This window comes from Monodon monoceros, unplaced genomic scaffold, assembly GCF_005190385.1.
Source record: "Monodon monoceros isolate NGI ecotype Baffin Bay Population unplaced genomic scaffold, NGI_Narwhal_1 Super_Scaffold_6, whole genome shotgun sequence".
Classification (NCBI taxonomy): domain Eukaryota; kingdom Metazoa; phylum Chordata; class Mammalia; order Artiodactyla; family Monodontidae; genus Monodon; species Monodon monoceros.
The window spans coordinates 41,531,909-41,546,484 of record NW_021703783.1 but is presented as its reverse complement, the minus strand read 5'-3'; the positions used below and the strand labels follow the sequence as shown (position 1 = coordinate 41,546,484).

The window sequence follows — 14,576 nt, the reverse complement described above, 5'->3', positions numbered from 1 at the left end:
TGTAGGCTCTACTCGGCCCCAATGTAAACAGTGACCTTAGGGTTAGTCCTTACCCTCTCGAGACCTCAACTTCCCCATCTGCAAAATAAGCAGGTTTGGGTCTCTTAAAAGTTCATTGAGACTTCATGGATCCATGACTAAAGTGTTGGGACCGTGCCATTTACAGATAAGCTAGAGTGCCTTCTCAACTGGTTCCCTAAATGGTCTATGGGACAAGAGAGCACAACATCGCTCACTGCCTCCCACATGATGCTGGGGGAAGGGGTCTCTTCTCTGTCTTCAGAATTCGACTCGACCACACACTCACAAGAGCAGCCAGTGATTCTGTGACCCCCCCTTGCTCTAGTCCAGCTGGGCAGCAGAAGGTCAACAAGAAAGGCCAGACCAGAACCCAGTCTCTACATGGGCCCATCCTGAGTTGCATTCTCTTTGCTCACTTCCACCTCTCTACCCACTTCTCAGTCTTGCTGAAGAAAGGGGGAGGGAAGATGGGATGACATGACGACTGTCAAAGAGGAAGGAGAGGGGGAAGAGGGGCCTCCTGAGCTAGTCAATTATGAAGTTGTTGGGGGGAGTTTGCTGTAGGCTCAGAAATGGAACCCAACAAGGAGTTTGGGGGGTTTTTGTGTGTGTGTGTTTTGTTTTGTTTTGTTTCAGGTCGATCTAGCTCAAAAAAAGAGACTGGAGATCTAGAAGTCTGAGGGGCAGGAGTGGCTGAAAAGGAGAGTGGAATGAGAAAAGCCGGGGCTCGATCACATGTGGGGAGAGGGGGGCCTGGAAGAAATCGGGGTTAGAGGGGCTGAGATATTAGCATGTCCCACAGGTACTTCAAATCTGGTATAAAACTGAGTTCATTATTTACCTCCTTCCCTAAGCCTGCTATGCTTCCCACATTCCCTATCTCATTGATTAAGAGAACCACCATCCACCTGGAAAACTGGGAGTCTTCCTAGCCTTCCCTCTTCCTAACCCTTTATCTAATGAGTCATTAAATAAATCCTATTTGGGCTTCCCTGGTGGCGCAGTGGTTGAGAGTCCGCCTGCCGATGCAGGGGACACGGGTTCGTGCCCCGGTCTGGGAAGATCCCACATGCTGCGGAGCGGCTGGGCCCGTGAGCCATGGCCGCTGAGCCTGCGCGTCTGGAGCCTGTGCTCCGCAACGGGAGAGGCCACGACAGTGAGAGGCCCGCGTACCGCAAAAAATAATAATAATAATAATAAATCCTATTTGAACTCTTAAGGACCTACGGATCCCGATCATTGTTCTCTATTCCCACAACCGCCGCTCTAACCAGGACCGGCTACATCATTTGTGGGGCCCAGTGCAAAATGAAAAAGCAAAATGTTCAAAAAGGATCTCAAGGCTGACTGCAGAGCATTAACTCAAGCACTGGACCCTTCTCAGCACAAGGCCCTGTGCGATTACACACGCAGGTAGCATGCCCACCAAACCAGCCCTGGCCCTAACTCAGGCCCTGCCCACCCCTTGTCTGAACTGGTGCCTCTTTACTGGTCTATCTCCCTTTGGCCTGCAGACTTTCACTCCTTACTCACAACTCTCCAAGTGTAAATCTCCTCCAGGATATAACCCCAGCTCCTCAGCATGGCGCACAAGGCCTTCCTTGATTCTGACCCCACTCACCTCTCCAGGATCTTCCCTCTTGGCCCCTCCTTCACATCCTTTGTTCGCCTCTACCTAAACCTCCGTGACTCTGTGCTTCCTGTTCCCTTTATCTAGAATGTCCTTCTACTTATCCGCCCAAAAAACTCCTGTTCATCACTCACAATCCAGTTCAGGTGTCTCTCTGTGAACCCTTTCCTGATCCCCTCCTTGGCAGTTCACTCCTTTTCTCCAAGTCTCTGATGTACTTCACAGAGCGTCGGCAAACTTTTTCTTAAAGGGCCAGATAGCAAATATTTCAGGCTGTATTGGCCAAGAGGTAAAATTGAGGGTATTATGTAGGTACCTACATAGGTAACCTTTTTTTTCTTTTTTTTTTTTTTTTTGCAGTACGCAGGCCTCTCACTGTTGTGGCCTCTCCTGTTGCGGAACACAGGCTCCAGACGCGCAGGCTCAGTGGCCACGGCTCACGGGCCCAGCCGCTCCGCGGCATGTGGGATCTTCGCGGACCAGGGCTCGAACCCGTGTCCCCTGCATCGGCAGGCGGACTCCCAACCACTGCGCCACCAGGGAAGCCCCGGGTAACCATTTTAAAATGAAAGAAAACATTCTTGGCCCATGGCCCATATGAAAATAGATAGTGGGCCAGATTTAGCCCAAAGGCCAAACTTTGCTGACAGCTGCTTCAGAGGACCAATTAGGCCTTTATATATTTACATATCTGTCTCCTCCCCTAGACTACTCACAAGGCCATGCACCATCCCCAGGGTCTAGCTCAGAGTCCAATGCATAGTAGACACTCAATACGTTTTTGGTGAGTGAATGGATGAACGAACCAATGATTGGGAGCCTGAGCCCCTGTGGGGCGGGAAGCCAGAATCCTAGATGCTTCATTTCCCACCTTTCTTCGTCTGAATCCTTTTTCAGATGTGAACCATCTCCAAGTTCTGGAGAGAGGGAAGGCAGTGTTCTCCCAAAACAAACTCAAGGCTTCTGGGGTGCCTAGAGTTGCTCCTAGAACTTGGTCTTGTCCTTTGGCCCCTTGAGAAGTGGCCCAGATACTCTGATGCTCTGTCTCCCTGTCCCAGCAATTCTCAGCAATGATCTTATAGGTGTCCTGCCGTGCAAAGAGAGGAAGGAAACAGAGCTTGGGTTTCAGGAAGGAGAACTGAAGGAGTGATAAGGCTTTGGGGTGAGTAACAGGGAAATTTCAACAGAGGAGCCCAGATTTCACTAGCTAAGGCAAAGTGAGTAGGACCAGAGAGGCAAGGAAGGAAGCAAGGGAGGAAGTGGCTGAGGTTGTGTAACTGGGGAGTTACTTGTTCTTTCCGTCTAGTATAATAGGAGACAGGAGAGCAGAGCATCTCCTGGCTGAAGCCTGACTGCCCACCAGAAAGGACTGCTCTTTGAATGAGTTGGACATCTTCCACCGGAGAGAGATTTGAAGGCTGGGAGACTCAGGTGAGTACTTTGGTGGTGGGTGTACTTTTTACGTTCTCTGTCTCCTCTCTCCCAGGTGGTAAAAACAGAAAAAAACTGAGGCCTGGGGGCTTCCCCGGTGGCGCAGTGGTTGGGAGTCCGCCTGCTGATGCGGGGGACGCAGGTTCGTGCCCCAGTCCGGAGGGATCCCGCATGCCGCGGAGCGGCTAGGCCCGTGAGCCATGGCCGCTGGGCCTGCGTGTCCGGATCCTGTGCTCCGCGGCGGGAGAGGCCGCAACGGTGAGAGACCCGCGTACCGCAAAAAAAAAAAAAACAAAAGAAAACCTGAGGCCTGGGACTACAGACAGAGGGCACTATTCTCCTGAATACAGAGGAGAGGGGACTCCTGGGTGGTCTTAAGGGACAGGGAAAGAGTTAGAAAGGTCGGAGGGTGCTGGGGTTACTGAGAGTATCTGGATGGATATTGAAAAGGCTGGGAGTTCGGAGTGGACAGAAATTAAAGTTAGATAAAACTTTGGGAAAATCTTTGAAAATGGGAAAGGAAGGGGTTGGGGATCTTGGGATGAAGAGGCCTGTGAATGGCTCAGGAGGCTGGTGAGATCCTGGAGTGGTTCAGATGTTCAGGAGCCCAGAGTTATTCAAGAGATCTAGGGACTTCCCTGGTGGTCCAGTGGCTAAGACTCCACGCTCCCAATGCAGCGGGCCCGGGTTCGATCCCTGGTCAGGGAACTAGATCCCACATGCTGAGACTAAGATTTCGCATGCCCAACTAAAGATCCCACATGCCACAACAAGGTTTCCTGCGTGCTGCAACTAAGACCCAGAGCAGCCAAATAAGTAAATAAATAAAATTTCTTTCAAAAAAGAGAAAGATCTAAGTTCAAGGTCAGGTTCTGACTCCCTCGTCCTCTTCCCCCCACCCCACCCCTTTCAGCCTCCATCATGTGGAACACCTCTGATGCCAACTTCTCCTGCTACCATGAGTCGGTGCTGGGCTATCGTTATGTGGCAGTTAGCTGGGGCGTGGTGGTGGCCGTGACAGGCACCATGGGCAACGTGCTCACCCTGCTGGCCTTGGCCATCCAGCCCAGTCTCCGTACCCGCTTCAACCTGCTCATCGCCAACCTCACAGTGGCCGATCTGCTCTACTGCACCCTTCTCCAGCCCTTCTCTGTGGACACCTACCTCCACCTGCACTGGCGCACTGGTGCCACCTTCTGCAGGGTCTTTGGGCTCCTCCTTTTTGCGTCCAACTCTGTCTCCATCCTCACCCTCTGCCTCATCGCCCTGGGACGCTACCTCCTCATCGCCCACCCGAAGCTCTTTCCCCATATTTTCAGTGCCAAGGGCATCGTGCTAGCCCTGGTGAGCACCTGGGTGGTGGGTGTGGCCAGCTTTGCTCCCCTCTGGCCAATCTATGTCTTGGTGCCCGTAGTCTGCACCTGCAGCTTTGATCGCATTCGAGGCCGGCCCTATACCACCATCCTCATGGGCATCTACTTTGTGGTTGGGCTCAGCAGTGTCGGCGTCTTCTATTGCCTCATCCACCGCCAGGTGAAGCGAGCAGCACAGGCGCTGGATCAGTACAAGCTGCGCCAGGCGAGCATCCACTCCAACAACGTGGCTGGGACAGATGAGGCCACGCCTGGTCGTTTCCAGGAGCTAGACAGTGGGCTGGCATCAGGAGGGCACAGCGAGGGGATTTCATCTGAGCCAGTCAGTGCTGCCACCACCCAGACCCTGGAAGGGGACTCATCAACAGTGGGGGACAATAGCAACAGCAAGGCAGCTAAGCAAAGGGCAGAGAAAAGTCCTCCAGGAGAGCCTGCCAAGGCCAGGACAACTAAAAGAGCCCAGAGAGCTCAGGACTCTCCATCAGAGTTTGGGAAGGTGACTCGGATGTGTTTTGCTGTGTTCCTCTGCTTCTCCCTGAGCTACATCCCTTTCCTGCTGCTCAACATCCTGGATGCCAAGGTCCGGGCTCCCCGGGTTGTCCACATGCTTGCTGCCAACCTCACCTGGCTCAATGGTTGTATCAACCCTGTGCTCTATGCAGCCATGAACCGCCAATTCCGCCAAGCCTATGGCTCCCTCCTAAAACGAGGGCCCCAGAATTTTCGTAGGTTCCATTAGAACTATGTCTCCAGTCACCAGAATCTGGAGATGTCTCCTCCAGAACTAAGGTGGTCAGCTGGTATGAGAGGAGATGAAAGACCTTTGGGAATTTCCACAGACAACCTCTCCCCAAGCCCCAAACCAGGCCTCTCCATCCCTCGCTCAACATTTCAGCCCTAGGCTGCTCAAGGTGCATTATTAATTATTAATAAACAAAATCTGTCCTTTTCACATTCAGGTGTGATCTTTGGGGAAGGAGGAAATAGGCCAGGGTTGGTTTGCAGCTGGAACTTAATAGTTAAGGGTTTGGGGGGACCTAGGTCAGAGCAGGGAGGGGCAGGAAGCAGAAGACCTGGGACACAGCCTTCAGCTGAGGGGTTTTCAGGTATAAAACATGTGAGTTGGTTTAAGAGGATTAGCCTGCCTTTTGCTTAACTTCCCAGAAATGGCCCCCGCCTCTAACTGCTGCTGCCAGGATCCCCCATCACTGCAAACAGGTTTTTTCAGCTCAAAAAATGTTTTGAAATCCAGGTTTGATAGCCCCTCCAGTGAGTCCAGCCTCCTGGCCCTTGCCCTATCCAAAGAGAATGGTCACGGGGAAGAACTCCTCGCTCTGTGGAAATGGAGCTGAGCTTAGCTGAGGCAATGGCAGAAGGGTGTTCTAGCTGCCCTAGCAAGGTCACGCTTGTTGGAGCCAATTCACCTGGGTCCTGGCCCCTCCCTTCCCCCAGACTTGCTCTTGTCATCCTGGATTACGAAAGCCGAACAGAGACTCTAGTTAAGAGGGCTCAGGGGGCTTCCCTGGTGGTGCAGTGGTTAAGAATCCACCTTCCAGTGCAGGGGACATGGGTTCGAGCCCTGGTCCGGGAAGATCCCACATGCTGCAGAGCAACTAAGCCCGTGCGCCACAACTACTGAGCCTGCGCTCTAGAGCCCGCGAGCCACAACTACTGAGCCCGTGTGCCACAACTACTGAAGCTCGTACGTCTAGAGCTCATGCTCCACAGCAAGAGAAGCCACCTCAATAAGAAGCCCGTTCACCGCAACAAAGAATAGCCCCCGCTCACTGCAACAAGAGAAAGCTGCGTGCAGCAACGAAGACCCAATGCAGCCAAAAATAAATAATAAATAATTTTTTAAAAAAAAAAAGAAGGCTCAGGAGCCAAGCTGAGGGGAGAGCCTATCATTCCCTTCCTCCAGTGTAACTGACATCCTGTCACCCATGTGCTTGCGAATGCACATGCACGAATTTAAAGCACCTGTGGCCACCAGGTGACGCTGGTTCTCTGTGTTTCCTTTCTGGCTTCCCTGTTGAGGACAGAAGGTGTCAGCAAGACTGGGAGTCCGGAGATATCACCACCCTCATGGCCAGCAGGGGTGGAGAGCCAGGAATCCGCACCCCTCCCTTTTCCCCAAAGCTTAGGAAGAAAAGTGAAGAATTAGACACTTATTTTTCATGAGATATTTATTGTCTACCTGGTTGGACTGGGGGGAGCAGGGTGGGCACTGGGGATAGAATGTGAGTCATGTTGCTGGTTGACACTGCTGCGTGCCGTCCCTTCCCTGCCCCCAAGTCCATGGTTTGAGCGAACAAAGTCCAGAGAGATTAAGACAAGGGCAGAAAGAACCATAATCAGGATGGACAGATTGATACCCTCACATTCAACACACTTCCAGGGCCCAGGAATCCTGCCTCCTAATGAGGAATGTGTGCTTCGGAGTGTCCTCCTCCCGCAAAAATCACAGCAGCCTATACTGAGTCAAATTCAGGTGACTAAGGCAGGGGTCCAGACAGGCGGGGTGAACAGCAGAACCGATAAAGAACATCAGCCTGGGAGTGTAGGGACCAGGGCTCCAAACAAGGCTCTCTGATAATTAGTTCTGTGAACCTGAGCAGGACCCTGGATCATTCTGGACCTCAGGTTTTATAATCTGTACAAAGATGGGGGTGGGGTGCATCCTTATCATGTGCCTTGTGCTGTCCTAAATCCTATAAATATATTATTCTGTGTAATCCTTACAAAATTTACCAAAAAGTATCTATTATAATCTCTTGCTTACAAATGAAAAAAATGAAGCACAAATAGGGTAAGCAATTTGTCTGAAGTCCAAGAGCTAGTAAGTGATATGATCATGATTTGAGGGCCGAAAGTCTGACTTTAGTACCAGCCCACATGTCTAACCACTATAGGACAGCAGCGTTTTTTTGTTTTTGTTTTTGTTTTTTTGCGGTACGCGGGCCTCTCACTGCTGTGGCCTCTCCCGTTGCGGAGCACAGGCTCCGTATGCGCAGGCTCAGTGGCCATGGCTCACGGGCCCAGCCGCTCCGCGGCATGTGGGATCTTCACGGACCGGGGCACGAACCCGTGTCCCCTGCATCGGCAGGCGGACTCTCAACCACCGCGCCACCAGGGAAGTCCACAGCAGCCTTTTTATAACTAGAATCAAGTGACCAGATGATCCCTAAAAATCCTTCCTGCTCAGGCCTAAGATTCTGAAAGTTGAGAGTTCTCTGAAGGGTTGTAAAAGGCTTCACTTTTCATATTCCTTGAAGGCAATTCAAAAGCTTTGGCAAGTAGGAAGGAGCAGCAATAGGGATTGAGGTTAGACCTCAGGAGGGACTTCCCGATCATCAGTCGCTGGGAAAAAATGACTCAGGGAACACGGAAGGAAACCCTGGAGTCTGAGACCAGAGAGGACAGGTCATAGCGAGAAAGATGCGCCCTCCTCTCACCCTCCACAGCCCACACACCCATACCCCACCCCTAATCTCGATAGGCGCTGAGTGAGGTTAAAGAAGAGGAAGATGATCTCTCAGGCTTTTTCTCTCTTGCGGGTGTGCACTGCGCGCGTGTCCTCGTGGTGCGGAGCTCACGCGTGTCTCGGGGAAGTGTATGCATTTGTCTTGGGGAAGTGGGTCACGGGGGCCCTCCTGAGGGTGTCAGTGTCTGTCTCTCCTTTCTCTTTATCTCTGTCAGTCTCGGGCTCTATCGCGGACTTTCTGACGCTATCTCTCGAGGCTTCTCTTTGTCTCTCTCCATCTGTCCGTCTCTCCTGTAGGTTGTCTTCATCGTTTGTACCTCCGTTATCGCCTTTTTTCTCCCGAGCTTGTTCTCTCCCGCCTGCCCCCCGCCCGCTCTCCCCGCGCCCCCTCCCCGGTCCCTCACCCCGCTGTCGCTCGTCCGCACACTCTCTCTCTTTCGCTGTCTCTTACAGGCAGATTTATGGTCAGCCCAGGGCCTTTCATTGGCCAAGCGCTGACAGGACTTGATTTAACGCTGCCTCTCATTGGCTGAGCTTGACAGGCCGATTTACGAGTCATTCTGTCATTGGCCAAAACGCCTTGGTCCTGATTTATGGCTCGGTGGCGGAGGAGAGGGGGGGCGCCGCTGGGGAATGAGGTTGCCCCTCCCCTCTGCACCGCTTCCGTCTTTCTATCCCCTGCTTTTTCTCCCCTTGCTCTCCCTCCCTTCAAGGAACCGCACTCCCTCTACCTGTTCCTCAAGACCTCTCCTCCTCTTTCATCCATTGGGAGGGGAAAATGGGGCGTGGTGGTGGTAGGAACTGAAGCAGATGAGGAGGTCTGAAGGGGTAAACAGGAGCTGAGGAATCTGAGGGGTAGGATGGGGTAGAGTAGAGAGAGAAGAGGAGATTGGAGAGGGAGAGAGAATCCTGAGCTGAAGAGCGAAGGGGAAACTGAGGGGGCGAAGGGGGTGACCGAGGAATAGGAAGGCTGAGGAGAAAAGGAAGACTGAGGGAGAGAAAGGGTGGGGGGCTCTGAGGAGAAGACGGGAGAGACTGAAAAGAAAGGGCGTGTATGAGGGGGGCAAATGGGCAGAAGCGGGGAGCTCCGGGCACGGAGAGAGACTTTTCTTTTCAAACCTCACTATCCAGACCGAACGAGATGGAAATTTCCTCTTCAGACAACGGTTCTGAAAAGGGGGAGACTTGGAGGAGCAAACACGTAGAGAAAAGCGCAGCAGAGAGGGGAGAGGGGCGCAGGAAAGAACTAGAAGGTAATAGCAAGAAAAGAGAGAGGGAGAAGGATGGAAACTAATGGAGAAGACAGAACTAAGTTTGGTTTTTATTTGGGGGCGTGAGAAAAGGCTAATCCCTAGAGGAACGATTGAGAGCCACAACTCCTCCTCTCAGTGAGGACCCATAGGCGTCTGCCCGGGGACAAGTCAGACACCACCCCCAGGAGATGTTCTACTTCCTCAAGGCTGCAGTAGGCTCCCCTTCCTACACCTCACTCCTCCCGCTTAAATTTATGAGTTCAGGGCTGGCCTTCAGGAATTAGGAATATTTATGCTTCTTTGAGAGTGAGGTTTGGAAGGTGATATAAATAAGGGGCCATGGAGGGGCTGCAGCGCTGGGCTCCTATTTTTAGCACGGACGCTTTCCCAAGGCCCCCACCCACCAGTTCCCTCTCATTCTGAGCCAGAGAAAGGAGCACTGAGTGAGGTGGCGAATGGCTTTCAGATATCAGAAAGGGCCTTTGACTATCCTGGAGAGCCCCTCAGAGGACTGCAGAGCTTTGCAGCAGAAAGGATTGAAGGCAGATGGGGGAGGAGCTTTCCAATCATCCTGGCATTCTTATCACCCCTCCTTGAGTGCAGTTACAGCATTTCTGCAGAAGACGGAGAGAAATGGGGAGAAGCCAGTTTCCCCTCTGCCCCCCCTAAACTCAGTTGCTGAGGAATAAGGGAGAGGAGCCAGGAAATTCAGAGGCAGGTTTCTCTGGCTTGTCACCTTGCTCACGGGGAGAGGAAGATTTGAAATCCTCCACCACCCCACAGACCACAGCCTGGGTCCCTGGGAAAGGAGGCTGGGAATGCAGGGCTCAGGGCATCTCCTAGGAGTCTAAGCCCCCAACCTGTCCACCCCCACTGCTGGCTGGGAATTAAAAACAGCCAGTAGTTCATGATACCCCTGGGCCTCCAGGAAATGAGGGAGGGAGAGAGGATCTGTCCTGTGAGTCCACATGACTTCTCCAGCCCTCAGCTCCAGGAGCCGTGTCTGTGACTCCCAGCCCAACCAGAGGGCTTGCTCTGGCTTGGGGAGGTAGTGAACAAAGAGGGGGTCCATGATATAGGGGGACCTAAAGAGAACAGAGGGAGGTGGGGAAGAGCTGCCCCCTCCGTCCACACGCACACTGTGCCTCCCATCCACTGTGGCCTCAGCAACGATGGCCACAGCACACACGCCACAGCACACACGCCGGACTGTGCTTCCTGGAGTGGGAGAAGGGAGGGAGAGAAAGGTCTAGACTGGCGCTTTAAGAGCCACTTAGGGTCAGAGAGCCTGGGCTACAGAGAGGGGAAGGAGCTGATGTCAGAAGACGGATGGGCAGCAAGATGGGGATTGATGCTAATGGGGGAGTTAAAGCTAAGTACCCAGACACGCAGAGGGCAGAACTGCAGATCTGTCTTCCTCATGCTCACCCCCTCCCCAAACCAGTGCTGTAAATCTGCCTTCTCAATTGGGGGAAGAGGGAGCGAGGAAAAACGAGATGCTCACTTCTCCCTTTTCCTGTTTTTTTCCTTACCCTGTGCAAATCCCCACCCCACCCCCAGTTCTTTTGTCCTCTCCCAGTCTCTCCTCCCAACCCGTGAATGCTTCCCACTGAAATTTCCAATTTTTGGCTTTCCATCAAGAATTGAGGGAATGGTTTCAGCTTGCAGAAGAGCCTAAAAAGAAACCATGAGAAGGTCTCCCTCATCAGCCCCTGGGTGGGAATGGGTTGGTGGGATTGTGGTGAGAGGCTGATAGACAGGAAGCTCCCACTTGCCTCGGTTTCTCTTCCCTCCATCCTCTTTTCACTTGGAGATAACTTGAGCAGCCTTCTCCTGGGACAGTAGGGGGAAGGCGGCAAGCAGGATGTTGGGTGCCAGGAGCTGGAAGGGGTGCAGCTTCAGAGTTGGGTTTGCAGAGGCCCCTGACACACTGAGATTCTTGAGGGGCTAGTGGGCCTCCAGGGGTGGCTCGGGAAGCTGCAGGAGCTGTCCACTGAAATATATATGGTCTGGTTTCTCGGAAACTCCTGGATCATACCGTTCCCTCTCCTTGAGCACACACCCTGCCTGCTGAGTAGAGACAATTTCGGGCCAATAATCTATTTACTGTAAAGGCAGGGTCCAGCTGCTCCTCATCTTCTCAGGAGGCAGTTGGAGGTCTCAGGGAGGAAGACCTACTTTTTTTTTTTAAATCCAATCTGAAGGTTTTTTGGTTTTGTTTTTTGCGGTACGCGGGCCTCTCACTGTTGTGGCCTCTCCCGTTGCGGAGCACAGGCTCCGGACACGCATGCTCAGCGGCCATGGCTCACGGGCCCAGCCACTCTGCGGCGTGTGGGATCTTCCCGGACCGGGGCACGAACCCGCGTCCCCTGCATCGGCAGGCGGACTCCCAACCACTGCGCCACCGCCGTTTTTAAAAAAATAATAATAATAATAAATGTATTTATTTATTTATGGCTCTGTTAGGTCTTCGTTGCTGTGCGCAGGCTTTCTCTAGTTGTGATGAGCGGGGGCTACTTTTCGTTGCTGTGTGCAGGCTTCTCATTGTCGTGGCTTCTCTTGTTGCAGAGCACGGGCTATAGGCACGCAGGCTTCAGTATTTGTGGCACTTGGGCTCCGTAGTTGTGGCTTGTGGGCTCTAGAGCGCAGGCTCACTAGTTGTGGCGCACGGGCTTAGTTGCTTCGCGGCATGTGGGATCTTCCTGGACCAGGGCTCGAACCCGGGTCTCCCGCGTTGGCAGGCGGATTCTTAACCACTTCGCCACCAGGGAAGCCCGAGGGAGGGCTTCTCACGGGGCCTGGAGCTAGTAACCCTTGGGGAATTCCATTTCTTTCTCCGCTTCCAGGTGAGACGGTATCTTCCATCTTTCAGGACCCATAATCACCTTTATCTCCCTCTTTATTGGCAATCAGGGCCTGTTCTGGAGAAGTCCTTCTAGATTAGGGGAAGTTCATCTCGTTTCTCCTGTTGCAGGGCTAAACCTGAACTCCTTTCTAGTCCTGGAAATAACTGGCACCTGATCCTACCTGGTTTCCGAATCCTCCCCAGTATCCATAAGAGAACGACCCTAAAACACTAATCTCATCTCTTCCCTCCGCCCAGGTTTTCCTTCAGAGGCCTAAAGCCACGTCGAGGCCATCGACTCTGTTTCCTCAGTCTTCAGGGACAAAGGAGAGAGCAAGGGTATAGTGGGAAGGGGCGGGGGGTGAGGTTTGTGAGCAGGAGCCATTGGAACCCAGGCTTCCTGCCTCCCAGCATCTGGCCAAGCACTCCCTCCCAACCAGGGAGGTCAGCCATTGCCCTCAAGCCCTAGTCTCGGGGATGCTTCTCAATCCTGGTGATAAATCCTGTCTTTGTCTTCCCTCCAACCCAGGCCCCAGGCGGCTGGGGGTCAGAGGCTGGGGGAGGGGTCAGTGTGGAGGAGGGAGAGATACAAGGAGAGTGGGAGGAGAAGACGGACAAGAGCAGCTGGTGAGCAGGCATGGGGGTGGGCAGTGAGGGGATGGGGCCTCTTGATGCTGCAGATCCTGACTGCACATTCCAGCAGGCCTGCATTCCAAGTGAAAAAGCCAGGATTCCTTGGAATCCTGGAAATACCTTGGGGGTGGCCCCTGGAGCATCAGGAATACGGGGGGGGGGGGGGTTGGTATGGGGTGCCTCAAGGAAGGAGGCTGCTGAAAGAAATGGGAGAATGAGAATATTGTGGGGATCATCTCTATCCCCACCAGACACCCCTCCACACCTGTGCCCTGCATGCACGTGTATAGACGGACAGACTGACACACACACGCGCATACACGCAAGATTTCTGGCCCAGCAGCATGAGGGGGCCCAGGAGGGCCAGCCTGCCCCTTGCCCGGCCCCTCTCCAACTGCCTTCTCTTGCTTTGACTTTCCCGTCTCCACCTCCATTCTTTCTCTCTGCTCCCAGCCTTGCTCTCTTTGTGTGGGTTTCGCTCACTCTTCCAGTTTGCTATGCTGGCTTTCTGCTAACCCTCAGCCCCTGCCCTCCTTGTCTCTCAGTCACTTTTTCTCTTTCCATCTTCCTGTCCCACTCCTCCCACCTCTCCTACTTCCTTGGACTCTCCATCGGCCTGTCCAGCCTCTGCTGCTCTTCAGCCCAGCCATCCTCTAGCCCACTGCCACCCCAGAGCCCTCTGTCTGGCCCGGGGGGACAGTCAGATTGCAAAGAGGGATGGCAAGGAGAAATGAGTGACTCTGAATCAGAGTCTCTGCTTTGATGGGAGGTCTGGGATCATACTGTGTTATGACATGGGATGGATGGAGGTGGGGGAGGCCAGGTGACTGCGAGACAAGTTCGACAAATTGAGGAGGGTGAAATGGGAGGGAAGAGAGATTGATAGAGAGAAGACACAGAGGGCAAACACTAAAGAGAGATAGGTAAGGACTAAGGGTTCCCTTTAAGTGTGTGTTTTGGGTCAGTCTGAAGGGTAGGAGCTGAGGGGCATCTACTGAGTCATACTGAGACACAGATCCAGAGACAAGATCTGGAGGCCCAGCCAGAGGAACACAGATGCGATGTCCACCAGGCAGCCAAACAATTCGAGCTCTCTCACCTACCTGGGAAGGTCTCACAGACCTTTCTCCTCTGCAGATAGCCCTGGAGAGCCAGTTCTCTCTCCACTCACCTCCTCCTCGCCTACCCGCTCCCTGCCCCACCGGTGGGAATGACATGAGCTCTGGCTGCCACTGTCCTCAGCCCTGCTGACGTACTCTCCCATGGGCGAAACAGAGGCCAATCACCTCTGCCCCACCCATTCATTCTCCAGTCCAGGAGCTGGGGCTTACACAAGCCAGCACCCCGGGGTGGGAGGAGGCTGTACCGGGAAAAAAGGGGGGGCATGGGCACCAGGGGGAGGGAGAGGAACTGGAGAGGGGTACTGAGGAAGAGGGGCTGCAGCACTAAATCACTCTGTTGAGGGGGCTCCCTCTGCTCAGTGGGGTGGGGAGAGGATAGACGTTTGGGGAGGAGGGAGAGAAGAATGGGAAATCGCCACATCTGGCAGGCAGGTGTCTGGCACTATTCAGGCTGTAGTCACTTTCCCAGCCAAAGGGGAGGGAGGGGGATGGGGGAGGAGGGGTTCCCAGGATCCCCTGGCGAAGAGGGAAAGGCTCACAAACAGAGACAGAGGCCCAGAATCAGACAGAAAGAGACCAAAGGAGGGAGACAGTCCGACCCTACTCCCCAGTCTCTGCTTCAGTCAGGGCTGGGAATGGCTTTGCTCACAGTCCTGAAAGGAAATTGTTGGCCAGAGGACTGGGTAGGCCGGGGAACTAGAGTTCCATTCCTAGTGGGAAACGGAGAAGGCAGGAAAAGTTCAAACCAGGCCAGGCTGGGGAAACAAGCTCAGAGAATTCCGAGT

General features: G+C 53.5%; 1 protein-coding gene across 1 annotated transcript; it reads left to right on the top strand.

Moving 5' to 3' along the window:
* Positions 1-2,988: 2,988 nt before the first annotated feature.
* GPR84 (G protein-coupled receptor 84) lies at positions 2,989-5,407 on the top strand. The gene is made up of 2 exons (XM_029206156.1): positions 2,989-3,082; positions 3,996-5,407. Exon 2 carries the CDS (start codon positions 4,004-4,006, stop codon positions 5,192-5,194), a length of 1,191 nt encoding a protein of 396 aa, XP_029061989.1. The 5' UTR covers positions 2,989-3,082; positions 3,996-4,003; the 3' UTR covers positions 5,195-5,407.
* Positions 5,408-14,576: the final 9,169 nt, after the last annotated feature.

Coding starts and splice junctions, on each gene's coding strand:
- GPR84 (XM_029206156.1), top strand. CDS start 4,004: ATGTGGAACACCTCTGATGCCAACTTCTCCTGCTACCATGAGTCGGTG.